Source organism: Varanus komodoensis, unplaced genomic scaffold (assembly GCF_004798865.1).
Source record: "Varanus komodoensis strain SLA01 unplaced genomic scaffold, ASM479886v1 scaffold17, whole genome shotgun sequence".
Lineage (NCBI taxonomy): Eukaryota > Metazoa > Chordata > Lepidosauria > Squamata > Varanidae > Varanus > Varanus komodoensis.
The window spans coordinates 20452513-20468372 of NW_025335505.1; the positions used below are offsets into that span (position 1 = coordinate 20452513).

The window sequence follows — 15860 nt, forward strand, 5'->3', positions numbered from 1 at the left end:
AGAGCTATAGAAACATCGAGCATCTTCCATCTGCTTTGTGAACACTTTTGTAAAAGTGCCACCACTGTTCTAGGGGAATGTGTTTTTCAGATGATCTTGTTACAGTTTTTCCTACTTGCTATGAGAAACTGCATGTTGTAAAGCGGGGAGGGGAGGGAAGCATCTGTAAACATGTGAGAAAAAGCACTGAGGACCTGAGATTTGTCACAGATCCGAAATATGTATTCCCCACATGTTTACATGCACACTGCTGTGCTTATTGTGGCAGACACTGTATGCACATGGCAAATCCATCTGTGCCAACTAATGACTGGACAGTGCAATGACCTGTTTCCCCTTTTCTTTGCCACCCAGAAAGGCAAAATATGTCTACTTTCCGACTCTGTAATGTAAAAATTATCACAAGTCAAACATAAAAGGAGTTTTAGATGACAGAATAGGTAGGGTACCAAAAGATGTCACAGGGAACAATTAAACAAATTTGACTTTCAGTTTTTTATTCTCTATTACTTCAATGTAATAGTAATATGGGCAAATTAATGTGGAATAGGCTAGCCTTGTTCCCTTCCACATGAAGTTTTTAATCTAGACCATAGTTAGACAGCCTACATCAGATTAGTATTATTGTTGCAAGTGGAATTGTGTGAATTCCATCATTATACAAGTTGCATAGAAGTTTAATCCAAGCCCTTAAAACTACTCCATCCATCCATCCATCCAGTGGTGACTGAATTACACTAACCTGAGCAAGCTGCAGTTCTTATTCGCAATGTCTGGTTTTTCCTGTCCATTCATCCTCAGGCATCCAAACAGTAACTCCATTACACACAGTATGGTTATGAATCAGTATTTCCCAGTACTTAGACTTCTCCAAATATTTACAGAAATGAAGCTTTTAAATGTAGTTCCTAGCACTATCTCTTCAAACGACTGCATACATTTAAATAAGCTAAGCTTCCTTTTGGCAGGAAGAAGCTTAAAAGTAATAATAACATTCATTTTCTATTTTAAAAATAGTGACAATTGATCAAATGCTTTTGTCCACTATTGTCTTGGCTATTTATGTCAGAACTATTTCACCAGGTTTTTTTCAGCAGACTGGACTATTCCCACAAATACCTCTTTTGGCTACACATACCTACAAGTATCTTGTACAAATTAGTAACACCCAGGACCAGTTCCTAAAAATGGATCACCTGCTGAACTTGGAAATGTGAACTTCACCATTTGCACAGTACATATAAGAAGGGAAAGTCATGGCACGTAGGAGTCAAATGGCATGTGGCTCATAAGGATTTTAAATTCTGGTCCAGTCCATATGAAATTGAAGCCAATGGCAAATTGACTCACTAGTTGTGGATTGTACAATAGGCCCTTATAAGGTAATACAAATTCCCCATTCTATCCAGATATGACTAAGCTTAAAAGGCAGGAGAAGAGTCCGATCATTTTTATTTTTATTTTTGTCATTCTGTAGCATTTGGATTTTGAACAGATTCTTTAACTAATGATATTACCTTTATTAATATGTTGGTTGGAAATTAAATTATAATTTCTATGTATACAAAGTCAGAGTTCCAGCTTTAAGTGAAGATACAATGCAGCTTTACATTTGCGGTGATGTGATTTGAATTCATACCCATGAAATAAGACTCTACTGTTTCAGCGTAGCCCTATAAATTTCTAGCAAATTAGAATTCAAGCCTTCTTAATCTGAAACCATGCAGATTATTCTTTTCTTGTATCAAATACAAATACTTTCCAATTCAGAAGGTCAGTTCTGACTGAAACCCAGTTGTTTTTGTAGTATCTAAATGTAGAAACCATACTACTTGACAACAGTTACGTGTTATTTTTTATTCCTCTCTTCTTATCCCTCCATATCCTATTCTCAACATCTTTGTAATGGAAGGATTGTTTACTATTGTTCTGAAATGCCCTTTAATCATAGTATATTATTTGTGTCTATTTTACTTCTCAGATGTGAGAATCTGTTCTGAGGGGTCCCCAAGATACATTTTAAGTTACATTCTAGCAATAATGATAGTGACTGTATTATTATTACTATTTTTACTAGTAGTTGTAGTCTGGGGTTTTACAGAAGGGTTTTCACCACCATCATAATTTGGGATCTAAGTGGAGTTGGTATGGCACAAGTTTCAAGATCCAGTTCATTGCAGAACTCCTAGCTTGTTCACTCCTGGAATTGTCTAGGAACCAAACCACACATGGTGTTAATCACATTTTTTTCCTTTGACTATAAGATTTTTCTTTCACAATTAGTCAATAATCCAGGAGGCAAAGGACTAACACTTCCCACATCAAGGTCCAAACACCAGCTGGGAGAGCCATGTTGGCAGTTTGTGATGGCAAAATCTTAATTAAAATCAGACACATTTAGGCTCAGAAAATGCCATTCTATTGCTTTGTCTCTTAGCAGGATGGGTTTATAGAGTTACTGGGATGAGCTTCCTAAATTCCACAGGTATGCCTCATTAATCATGCTAGCATTGATTTAGTTCAGGTTGCTGACTCTGAGGGCTTTCTTAGGATATCAGCTCTTCAGAGAGCTATCTTAACATATCTGTTCAACCCTCCCAATATCTCACTTCATCAGGGAGAGTTGCTGATTGCTTGCTCACCTGTCCATTTCCTTCTAGCTCAGTTTTTCTTTCCCTGCCTAATGGGTCTGCAGTCACCAGGTGTTCCAGCCTGATGGGGCTTATTCTTATCCTCTAGGGACAGAAAGGAACTAGGTATTTTGATATGTGTCCTATCAACCTGTTTCTTGAAAGTCAAAAGATGCAAATGAGAAAAAAGCTAATCCATCCAGAGAGGCAGCCTTTTGCAGGAAAAAAATAGTTCTGTGGCAACTTCTAACAAATATTTTATGGCATAAGCTTCCATGCAAGAGTGTAATGATCATTAGATGCAACTGAAGAAGTGGAGTTTAGTCTATGAAACTTACTCCAGCCCATAATAAATGTATTTGTTTTTAAGAACCCACCTGAATTTTGTTGATAAAAATAAAACCTTTTCTGTAATCAACAGGTACCTAAGTGCCATTTCTAATATATGTCATCTGCCAGATTAGGCAGGGAGAAATGTGTAATACCTCCCACTAAGCATTGTAGTCTATTCCCTTGCCTAGCCCTAAGGGATAATTTTATAGAAAATAAACTGAAATGTTCCTCTAGTGCCATTTAAGTGGAGAGAAGATAAACCTGATTGGCTCTACTGGTAAGTTTCCAGATGATTTGCAGTTGATCAGCAAAGACGTCTGTCTGTCTGTTATGTAACAACAGCAGCAGTAACTCCTACATTCATTCTGAGGAAAGCTTATAGAATCAGGCATGGATTTTTGTGTGGAAAGAATGGGTTGTCATTCTTAGCCATCACTGGTGGTAACCATTGATAACAATCTTGAACTAGCCAGTTCAGGTAATATTAGTAACCTCTCAGAATTTCCTTTGAACCTTCTACATTATTCTTGGATAGACTGATCACAAACCAGCTGGGAATATCTTCTGCATGCACCTCACCAATGTTATTGAGATTCCTGTTGTCTTGCCTAGTTCCTGTTTGTTTTAAAGGAGATTGTGCAGTAGATGTTCCTCTAGGCTTGAGCTTAAAATATGACTTTTTCATTGAGCTACAAGGACATATATGGAGAGATGTGTATTTTGGAATGTGTGGAGTAATTTTCAAAACCCAACTTAGTTTGAGGGTAGCCAAGCTTATTTTCAGTTAATTATTTTATTCTATTTCATTTAAATTAAGTGCAATTTTGCAAATGGTAGACTATGGAATAGATAGCATGTGTCCCCCTCCCCCGCCCTGGTGAGATGTGATTGAATTGAGTAAACTTCTACATAGCTATTTAAATATTTACTATATGCATCTTTTTCACATTATAAATGCTTTTAAAAAATCCTAAAACAACACTAAGATCACAGCATAGTAATTCCAATTATAAAACAATGTATCAGCTACAGTATGGATAATACAATACATTAAGTTCAAAGCCTCAATACAAAATATAGTTAAAAGAGAAAATTTAAGCCAGCAAACATAAGCTTCAAAGGCTTCTGGTTGGATCAGCAATGTTTTCTTTCCCCACAAAAAGAAGAGAAATGATAGCAACAGGCATATCTCCTGCACAAGGAGCTTCCATCGAGTTTCATAGTGTAAGCAAACCCTTCATGTGATATTTCTGTATTGAAGAAGTCTGCAGGACATTATATTACACATTCTGTAAAGCCATTCAGTCTGCAGTAAGTATGGAAAATGAATAACAGCCGTGAAACACTGCTAATAGGGGCAGAATGCCAGGCTCCATGTCCTTATTAATAAGCCTTTAGGTGGCAATAGAATCTGAGACTTAAGTCACAATCCTGTGCGTGCTTAAATAGCAGAAGGCTCTACACATCCTCGCATTCCTCAGCCAGCAAGGCAGACTAGGGCATGCTAGAAATTAGATGGCTTTTTCAGTTTATACATGCACTGGCTTGTGCCCTTTGTATATTTAAGGTTCACCAACTGACCATTCCCATCTTTGTCTATCTGATCTTTTAGTTTTATGCACTTCATTGGGCTGGGTTAAAGCATAGTCTCAGTTGAATACACACATAATGCTCAGTTTTCTTGATGGAATGCTGGCAAAGGAAAAAGCAAATACAGGTTTGGGTTTAGTTGTTGTTTCCATTTATGCCTATTAGCACAGAATAGAAAGCAATATATTGTTAAAAGCAGTGTAGTATGTATATTATGCCGAACATCCATGATGCTTCCTTTAATTCTTGTTCTCATCTTGCCAAGAATGTTCTCTGTCAGCAATGTCCTGTCACAGAGGGACTGACGGTGGCACCTTAGTCTTGGGACCATATTACAAAAAGAAAAGGATAAAAATAGGGCGTGTGACACATGTTCCCCGTGCCAGGAACAGTATTCCAGAACATGTGGAAAGTATGCATATATATTTATGCACAAATATATTAGGAAAAATATCTTTCTAATAATTCCAAACAGCACTCACACCCTTCCAGGTTTACAGTTATCTTGTATATATCTTTTTCTTTACCTTTGAGCATTCAGCTCCTCTGTTTTGTTTGTTCAATCTTCAACTGATTGCATCTACTCTACAAACTGCAGCAGGAAGATGGCTTCGGGGCACAATTCTATGCATATTTAGGCAGAAAAAGGTACATGACTTTTCCTGTATAAATATGCATAGGATTGTGCCTTGAAACACCTAGCAAGTCACACACTGTTGTTTGTGAAGATTGCCCTTACAGAGCCAAGTGAAATCCATCTGAAAGGCAACTGCTCTTATCTTAAAGAACAGCTACGGCTACATCTGTCATAGCTAAGCTACATAGGTGCAGGATCTAAAATGAGGCAAGTGCTGAACATGTGCTTTTAAAATGCTGGTCCTTGCATCATGTTCTATAGCCACGGATGGCCTGGTGACAGTTAAGTGATACAAGTCAGAAAATAAATGACACATTACTATTGTCAGTACTAAAAGGAGAACAGCAGTTTTAGCTCAGTGGCATTTGGAGCCTGGACCCTATAGTTTCCTCAGGCTGGCGCCAGTCAAATAATGATTATTATTTGACCATTTACTTACTTACTGTATTTGTATGCTGCCCCATAGCCCAAGTGCTCTCTGAGAGGCCCACATAGCACACAAATAATAAATAAAACAATACTAGCTAAAAAGCCACCCAAAATTGTACTAATATAAAGTGCAAAAACAGAAGGGTTGAACAATAATATAAGCAACACTTCAACCAGCCGCAAAAACCAAACAAAATCATGATTCTAAAAACAAGGATTAAATGAAAAGATCTTTACTTGGCAAAAACAAAAAAATGAGGGTGCCAGTTGCACCTCTTTCAGAAGAGAATTGCAAAGGTGAAGAGCAATAACAGAAAAAGCCCTTTTCCAAGCTAATCCCCCCTCACTTCATGGAGGGGGCATTCATAAATGAAAGCCTCCGTTGACATGGATGGTTTGCTTTTGCTTGCAGGGAGACTGTCCATCATGAAGAGATACACAACTGGGGTTTTGGGCGTAGAGCTCAATTCCAGACATTCATTTCTCCCGCTTCTAGAGCCACCATAAGTGGATGGCTTAGTCTGTAATACATTTGTAAGCAAAAATCTGGCTTAAATAAGCACCCTAAATAATTGCAAGATCTGTTTTCAAATCCAAAAAGAAAGGGATGAGGAGGAAGAGTGACATCGCAAGGCTGACAAATATTTACTCATAAATTGCTAAAGGTTTTTTAGGCAAGAACACAGGGTTTAAAAGATCACCGCCCCAATATTCTGCTCTGCTGTGCAGAGGCAACAGCAAAACAAGACACCTCCTCTTCCCTTAGTTCCAGCACTGGAATCCAGCACTGTCCCAGAGCAGCTGCACTGGTACAGCTTTAATGGAAACACTGGGCAAAGCCCTATCATATGTGATACAGGAACTTTCCATGCAAGATTTTCCTGGGTAAACATGGATTAAAGGAGAACCAAAGGCTCTGGCAGTGAGCTAAAGGCTCTGAAAATGACCCTAGTAGGATCTTAACTGGCGTGTGCTTTATTTCTGGGTGATTTCTGTGCCCATACTTTTCCCCATGTGTAGTGTTGTAATTGGGGGACAAGTAGGAGGAGTTTGACAGATCATCTGTGTTTTGTCCATTGTGTTTATACTGCGAGTGCATGTCAGAAGCCTCAGTATAGAGCAGCAACTGGGGAAGAATCAGGAGGTCAGGTTGCATGCTCACATTTGAGCTGAGCATGCAAGGAGTGTCGGTTTTAAAATAAAGTGTAACTCACAGTTGTGCAGCCATGTAAGTGACATATGTCTTTGGAAAAAATAATCATAGATTTCCTGCCCATGTATCTTCCCCACTCTGCATACCGCCCACTACAAAAGGTCGGCTTAGAGCAGAAACGTGGCTTCTGATAGCTGATAGCTGCAGCCTCTTCTTTTTGGAACTAGAGACCCTTTGCAGACCCCAATAGTGCTGGTGAAGGGAAAAATCTGAGATGTGCATCAAAGAGTAAAACGCCTTTACCTGTACCCTGTGACATTGTAAATAAATTTTTACCAGGAAATGAAGACTTGGCATCCCAGAAAGATGGTTCATACCTTCTCCAGGTCAAACTAAGGCAAAGGCTGTTGATATTTTTGTATATTAATAGTTTGAGTGCATTTACCTCCCCACCCCCTGCTGTTTGTAGCTTTTGGAAACATGGGTTGAGTTAGAGTATATAGACCATAGAATTTGTCTGGAGTGAGTGCTTGGTGCAAGGACTCTTTTTATCCCATAACAGTGTTATGATTGGCTGGGCGCCGTGTTCAGGGAGGTTCACAGGAGTTAATTAAGAATGGCTCCAGCATTTCCCATAAGAAGTTAATGCAGATAGGATGCAGCGTGCTTAACTGTTGACATGCAAATCATTTCATGAGGAACAAAGCTAATAAGTCCCAAGCCCAGGAAGAAGCTTAGAGAATATCTAGGCACAAAACAGCAGCCAGCTTGTTTGGCTACAGTAATGTCGGTAAGCTATAAACAAGAGCACCCACTCAAGCTACCCTGCTAGCTTGAGGCTTTCCGTGTGCACCGTAGGAACTTTGGATTGGCTTCCCAACAATTCTTGCTGTGTTTGCAACCCTATGGCTTAGGTGACCCACTGCCGATGGACCCTTGTCCCACCTCTGTGCTCTCACATTCGGATCGGTAGAGTGCCTCGGCGGCTGGATGCCACTTTTCTTTCTCTTTCCATGCATCAGTGACAGACTTGGAAAGGTCGTGGCCCTCCAGATGTCTTAGCTTACAAGTCCCATCATCCCTCACCATTGCTTATGCTTTCTAGGACTGATGGGAGTTGTAGGCCTAGACGTCTTGAGGGCCACAGATGGCCCTTCCTTGCTTTATGACTAGCTGTTACAGGTAGCTTTTTTAATCCGAAAGAAGGAAATTCCTGCATCAGACCAGTTCCTTCTGGCCATGTTTTGGTTAGTGTTTCAGTTACTAGAAGAAAAGTAAAATGATGAATAATACCGTACTCCCTTTCCTCCTTTATAAGTTCTCCTGACACACAAGACTTGTGTTCCGTCCAGTGGTGCAGCCAGAAATTTTTCCTTGGAAAAAACTGGGTAAATTCCCTCCCGCAATCATTGGAAAATGTTCCATTGCATAAGTAAAAGTGAACCAATGGCATATACAATATTAGGCAAGCCTGGCAGTTCCAAAGTCGTAATGAATGGCTTTGAGGTGATTATACCTAACAAGTATTGGAGAGAATATATATACATATAGTCACTGAAATACATAAATGTCTCAGAGAAAAATGGAACTCATAAATGGCGTCAGCGACATCTCTGCAGGAGAGAGTTGAACTTTGCAGGAATAGATGAGTGGCTGTCAGCCTTTCATGAAATTTTCTGAGTGGCTAAAATTAATTATGGAATCAACAGTGTTCAGTGTCTTTGATTTTTCTTAAACAATGAAAGGTAAATACATACTATTGCCTTTAAATTTCTAGAAGCGTTCCAGTAAAAATATTTATTTATTTATTTAAAACATTTTTATGCCGCCCCCATCGCAACAAAGCCTCGGGGCGGTTTACAACAAAAACAAAGTTATACAAAGTTATACAAAAACAAAGTTATACAATAAAAATATTAAATATTGACATAGTATCACATTTAAATCATATTGTGCGCTTTCAGTTTTCCTTCTCAAATATTTCTGGTCAAATTTTTGTGGTAGATTGGGAAAAAAATAATATGGGGCACTGTCTTTTGTTTTCTTGATCACTAAATACCAGTAAAATAAATATGCTAAACTAAATCTCTCTAGGGAAGAAGAGTGCAACTTGAGGTCTTCCAGATGTTTCAGCCTGTGGCTCCTATCGATTCAGGATAGCATACCTGACGTTGGAGGTTTTGCAGGCCAAAACAACCAGAGGGCCACCAGCTGTCTGCCCCTGCTCTAGGGCATCACAACACTTTGTTTGTTTGTTTGTTTGTTTATGGGATTTTTAGTCCGTCCTATACAGCAGTTGTCTCAGGACAGCTTACAATGTAATATAAATAAACAATAAATACAATGGCCTATGACTATAATAACAAGATAAAATATGACCAAGGATATTTTTAATAAAACAGATTAAAAAAGATTTAAACTTTAAAATATTGGCTAAATAAAAAGAATTTTACCTGGCACCGAAAAGCATATAAAGCAGGCACCAGGCGAACCTCTCTGGGAAGCGCATTTTCTGGTGCAAGTTATTCCCCCCACCTCCCAGAAATCTCTCTTCATTGATTACTACTGAGATGGGAATGAACAATCCTAAGATTTCATTAGGAAACTCCAATGACTGAATTATGCCTGTCCTTAGAAATCTCTGCATTGAACTGCTGTTAGCCCCACGACCAATTTGGAAACCACCCCTTCCACCCACAAAAAGTTTTCTCTTTCAGCTGCTCACTTGGACATTTTCTGTTTGGTTTAAAAAATAATTTTCGTCCACATGCAACAGCATTAATATGCTATCTGTGACAAAACACACACTGAAGTGGTCAGCATTGTGATGCTGGGTCTCGCACAGCCTTCAGAAGTAAAGAATGAGCTACTTTCCCCCCAGTGGATTTAAGTGGACCATCTAGAGAAAGAGAGAGTTATCTGCCTTTGTCACATACTTCAGACTGTAAACCCAAAATGCTAATTTTCCTGGGGTAAGGCCCCTTGAATTAAGCAGGACTTCTGAAGAGACATGCACCATCACACACTGTTGTATTAACACAGCATAGTTGCTGTTGATTGTTTCAGCATTATCCACCCTTCCTTGTGGCACAAGGACCAGTTAGTCGGCTTAGTGATGAAGGGCGGTTTCTTGTGCTCTGGCATGCAGTGCGGCTCTGAAGTCCCTTTCCCAAAAGCAGCCTCCAAAAACAACCTCCATGCTATCCAGGAAGCTGCTTCCAGAAGCTGTTTCATCTACCCTCCACGTACTAAGCCAGTATTTGCACCGTATGCTAGTTTAAAAGAATTTATCAGCTAAGAAAAGCTATTACTCTTCAACCTTTCTTTTAAGCTTTAGCAATACTTTTGTGGATTTTGCTAACTACAGCATTTCACAAGTTTCAGTGGAAGGAATGCCAGTTGTGCCAGATATAATGGGCCTTTGCGTGCAACAGAAGGCTCTCCTTGGCTGCATTTTCATGGTGTGCACATCAGACGCTCTGACTGCTGTACGGCTTGCCAAGAGGTAGCCAGACATTAGCGCAGATTGAACTACTTAGCTGAGGTTTCCCCCTTCCATGCCTCTTCCAATCTGCTCTTTTGATTTGTTATGTTTAAGCATCTTGTATGTTAGTGCGATGCAAACTACAGCCATAAACCTTTTCATACCCCCTCTTAAAGTGACAGATGAAAATGGTGAGCCAGAGCAGCGGGGGCTGAGCTAAAATAGTTTATCTCGGTATCACTTTGAAAGTGCTTATCAAATCTGTGTATTAGGCTGTTGCTTAGGTCTCTTATAAAACATGGCTCTAAAAATATGCCGAATAATTATAAGGGAGATTTCTGTATCAGCAGCTGGAGAGAACCTAGTTTCTCAAGTTCCTAAAAATGTGATGTGAACCTCTAGCAATCTGAATTTGTCACACTTTTCTTGGAAGTACCTAAGAACATGGTGGTGTTTCTCCTATGGATTTAAAACAACATTTGCCCAAATATTGATGGCAGAAATACATAAAAAGCGATGAAACATGGGCTCTCCAAGTTTTCATGATTCCACAGGCTTGGTTTTCTGGAGAAAACACAGACCTCATTGTTAACCCTTTTTATTTTTCATAGAAAGGCATTGTGTGAAATTTCTGAATGTATGAAGCAGCACTGTTCAAAGTCTGCCTGAAATGCCTTAGGTCATCCACAATAATGAGACATTCCTGGAGTGCACCTTTTTATTGTTCCAATATTATGTTACTGAGAAAAGAAAAAAGAAAAAAGTTTTGAGTGTGTGTGTGCGCGCATGTGTGTGTAGCAAGGGGGAGAGCTTAACGTTTAGCACCTGTCACAAGTTTTCTCCTTAAATTAGACTCCCTTGCATATAAAATTTTAATAGATTCCTAGCAGTTTATGCGCATGGTGCTCAGTAGGAGTTCTTTCTGTTCTCTTGCCAGCTACACGGTTACTTAGAAAGTGAGCCGCTCACACTACAGCTGTTCATCGGCACTGCAGACGACCGCCTGCTGCGGCCCCATGCCTTCTACCAGGTCCACCGGATCACTGGGAAGACCGTTTCCACAACCAGCCTCGAAACGATACTTTCCAATACCAAAGTCTTGGAAATTCCACTTCTGCCTGAGAACAACATGAGAGCAATGTAAGGCCCGTATCCTCTGTATGCTGAGGTGCTTTCTGCCTGTCTGCCTTTTTTCACTCTGTGCTCATTCAGTATCTTTTTTGTAAGCTGCAGGATACTATCCAAGCCCCTTCTCATTTAGTTAATGCCTATTGCTTTTATACAGTAGTTTTCCCTTAATTGTTTGAATACCCAAATCAGTCTTGCTAATAGTTATTTAGGACAACCGATTTCCCTCTGCCCACCCCAGTGTGAGTGTGTTCCCCGCTACAGTTGGAACCAATGTGCTTCTTTGCCATTTCAAATCAGTATATCAGTTACCGAGCTGTAAATATCTCCTACCTCAGCTCCTCCTTTTAGTTTCTTAACCTGACACCACCTTATTTCTGTAGCCAATTCTGCAAGAAACAGCCTATTAGAATTCTTCCTAAGAAAAGCGAGTGGGACTGTGTGTATATACTCAGGCAGAATTTGATAAAGGTCATTTTTGACATTGCATCTGAATGACACACAGAGTTGTTTGCAGGTTTCTCCCAACATTTGCTTTTAAAAAGCAAGGGCAGCCATGGAAGTGACAGTTTTGAGCAGAGAACCAGTGGAGGCTCTCTAGCTGTTTTTTTCAGCTCAGAACTTCCCCTGCTCCACCCCAATTGCTTTGCTTTCTGTATGGGAAAAGAAACTTTGTCTGTGTATGGAAAGTGGCTTTCAGGATGGGTGATTCTGGAAAGAAAAATGGTCAGAGGGCAAAGGATTATTCAGTTTCCTCTGACTAGGCTTCCAGTGAAGATTGTAGCCTTAACTATGGCTTTTGATTAAAAAAAGTTGGGGAAAATATGCACAGAACGTCATATCATGTGTGGCTTTCTGCTTAAAACACTGAGGTAGGGTTAAGATATCAATTCTTTTGTTAAGGATTGTCATTCTGTTCCAAAGATGTGTGTTTAGTAAAGCCAAATGAAAATGGATATGAATATTAGGGCTAAATACTGCTTAAATAAATATTCATTTCTCCTAACATTATCTCACTTGAAAAAAAAAACTAAACAGGAGAGAGCTTTAGGCCCTCACAACTAAGGCCTGTCCTGTCCTCTATTGCCCTTGTGTCCCTGAATATTTTTCAACATTGGTAAGGTGTGCATTAATTATTTGTCATTGCTATTGAATTTAACAGCATGTGCAAATGTGCAGTAATATCTCTGGCTGCAGTTTTGTGTACACATATCTGAAAGTAACCCTTACTGGATACAATAGGACTTCTTTTTGTGGAAATGTGCCTAGGGTTGTACTGTGGGGGTGCCAAATAAATGGCTGGATTTGTACAAGGCTGTGCCCTTCCTGTGTGGAATCATTCACAAGAGAGCCTGGGCCCCACTTTAGGACCAAGCCAGGCGACAGGTGACAGATGGAGAGACCTCACTTGGACCTTTCATGCCACTGCAAGATCAGACCCATAATTATCGATTTCCACAAGCTGGCCCAGATCTCAGCTGTGTGAGGCCTCCTTGTATATTAACTAGTCTAGCCCTGTGTCTGTTTAATCCTGTGAAAGTAGCAGAGCTGCTTACTAGAATGTCAGGATTAATAAAATGTTGTGGGTCCTTGCAAAACCATTTGGATCAATGAAGCGGTGCTGCACGTGCATTTACATACTACTGGAAGGCAGTATCTTTCACAGAAATTGCATCTGTAACTGTCAAGGCCTTAGAAGAAAGAATTACTCACTGAGTTTCTCATTTAAACACTTCCATTTACTAATTTTTGAAGTTACAGGCAGTCCCCGAGTTACGAATGTCCAAGTTACAAACAACCGGTGCTTACAAATGAACAGCTATAAAGCACATTGATTTAAAAAATCACTGCAGAAAATTATCATCACCATAGTGAAAGAGAGAAGAAGAAGCAAACAGGGAGGGGATGACCGCCAAAGCAAGTCTTCCTGCCCCACCCATCTGGAGAGGGAAATCTCTCTGCCATTTCCTTGCTGCAAAGAGATGAGTCTAGTAATATTCATGGTTTTTCCACTTTCATGGGGGTCCTGTGCCCCTAACTCCTGTGAATGTAGAGGGCCAACTATACGTGATCTGGTTTACATACAAATTCAACTTAAAGATAAATTTCCATTTTCTCAGAAACGGAACTCATTTGTAACTTGGGGACTTCCTGTACTTCAATGCTATTATATTTAAAGAAAGAATTTCCTAGCTCCATGGCAATGAACATCTCGGTCCTATGAAAAATTGGCTTGCTAACAGAGCCAAACTAGTAGCAAATTTGACTGCAAATTTGTGTTTGCCCTTGCTATATGCATACCATTGAATTTGATCTTACTATAGCAGGAATACGGAATAGTGCTGATGGACTTCTGGATGGCTCTTGCCTTATTTCTTGGCCCCAGCTTTCTGTGGCAACAGCATGCTGCATTCTGCAGAGGGCAGGTGCCCGCTTACTTCCACAGATTCATTTGTAGCCCTGGTGCAATGCTGAAAATTATGGGCAGCATTGGCCTTGGGACTGATCTGACATGCTTGCTTGCCAGTACAGCAGCTCATCAGATAGAATGTTCCCCCCCCCCCCTGCAAACCAGAAAAGAAGACTGCTCTGCCCATTCTTGATACTTTATAGCAAAAGACATGTGCCAAATTCTAGCTGAAAGTGTTTGCAGAACCTGGCTTTACTCCACTGAACTCAGTGGGCATGTAGTCAATTTATATAAACGGAGCATATGGCCAGCCATCTTCCCAGTTACTGAAGTCAAGTTACTATTTTCTCATTTTTGGCAGGCAAATGGCATATATACCTTCACCAGAACTTGCATCATAATGACAAATTTGACAGCAGTTTGGTGTGCAGACTGGGTGCATCTTTTTCTTGGTGCTGAGATGCAGCAAAAAGAGAAGATTCATCTGTTGAATGTCTGTAGGTCATGCACTTGTTAAAATAGCAGTCACTTTGCTAGAAAAGAGTAATTGTTGTATATAAAGGGGCTGATTCAGATACAATACCGAGGCATAGTCTGGCATGAAAACAAACTCTTAGTGAGCCTTGTGGCTGGGACATGCCATCCTCCTGCCATGGTACACCTCCTCCCTTTCCTGGTTTGAGGCAAGCCTTTGTTTGCTACTCCTTCAGTAAACTATGATTTTCACGAACCCTGTAAACCAAGATTAGATGCTATAATCAAACCATGGTTTCCAGTTCTGGCTTTCAAGGCAAGCATCCTCAAACCAGCAAAGGAAGGAAGGAATGGTTGTGCTAAAGAAAGGAGGAAAGTACAAGCCTGAGGCTTCTTGTAGGTTAATATTTGTAGTGCCTAATTGTGTTATCTCTAATTCAGCTCAAAGCCTGAGGGACTGAAAGACAAGGGTGGTGAAATTTGCATACTTATTCTATATCTTTCATTTTACTAAAGGCTGAGTAGTTTTCTGAGCCAGAACCTATAAATTTTCATTAAACTGTTGTTCTGTTAAATGCTACAGTTATGCAAATACACACTGGCTTCTAATCAAATTAAAACTCAAGTTAATGCAATGGCAGGCATGAAATTTGGCATCATAAAAGGATTGTATGTGTATACAGAGTAGTATCGTAGAAAATGTCAGAGTTTTTGCATGATTCTTTTTCCTAAGATGCTATTTTCATAAAGAGCAGAAAGTCATTGTTCCCAAACAAAATTGCATATATTTCCATTTATCAGATAAGTGCCAGAAAGATTAATGACATGGCCCAACCCTGGTAAAATTTATCATACAATTGTGAGTCCTAGGGCTGATTTTTCTATTAAAAGGTTTATAATTGGTAAGGGAGACAACTGCCTTTCTCCCTGTGTACGCCTCCTAATCTCATGTAGCTTTTTTAGCAATTGGTGCAAAAATAACAGTAGGGACCATAAACAGCTCATGTTGGATCTGTGACGGTACTCCTGGTAGTGTAGTTAATGGGCTCCTGGATTGAGAACTCTTGATCGAATGAGGGAATAAGCAGGAAGGAATGGACTTCTGAAAGGAATTAGTTCTTTGAATAGATGCTATATGGGAAATCATGTGTACACTTCAGTGCACTTTTTTTTTACACTGACATAAAATGTGATGACAGCATGAAAGTGTGTCATACTGGAAGTTTGTGAAAGTTAAAATAGCATGGTTTTGATTTTTAATTTAATTTAATTTAATCTGATTTGATTTGATTTGATTTGATTTAATAGCATTGACTGTGCTGGAATACTGAAACTTAGAAATTCAGACATTGAGCTGAGGAAAGGAGAAACTGACATTGGAAGGAAGAATACGCGAGTTCGGCTGGTCTTCCGTGTTCATATCCCCCAGCCTAATGGAAGAACCCTTTCTCTTCAAGTAGCATCAAACCCCATCGAATGCTGTAAGTATCATTCCCTCTCACGCGCGCACACTCTGCCACTCTCCATCTATGTGCCTATGAAGCATCAATAAATTCTGCTCCTCTGTCTTGCTGAATGCCATCAAACTCGTT

The 15860-nt window shown here is 39.8% G+C and overlaps 1 protein-coding gene across 5 annotated transcripts in view; it reads left to right on the forward strand.

Moving 5' to 3' along the window:
* Positions 1 to 15860, forward strand: part of NFATC1 (nuclear factor of activated T cells 1) — a 148285-nt gene that overhangs the window by 51148 nt on the left and 81277 nt on the right. For all 5 annotated transcript variants that reach the window (XM_044426594.1, XM_044426593.1, XM_044426597.1 and 2 more), the window contains exons 4-5: positions 11194 to 11396; positions 15577 to 15749. In XM_044426594.1, coding sequence (XP_044282529.1) covers positions 11194 to 11396; positions 15577 to 15749 — 376 coding nt within the window. The remainder of the gene's footprint in view (positions 1 to 11193; positions 11397 to 15576; positions 15750 to 15860) is intronic.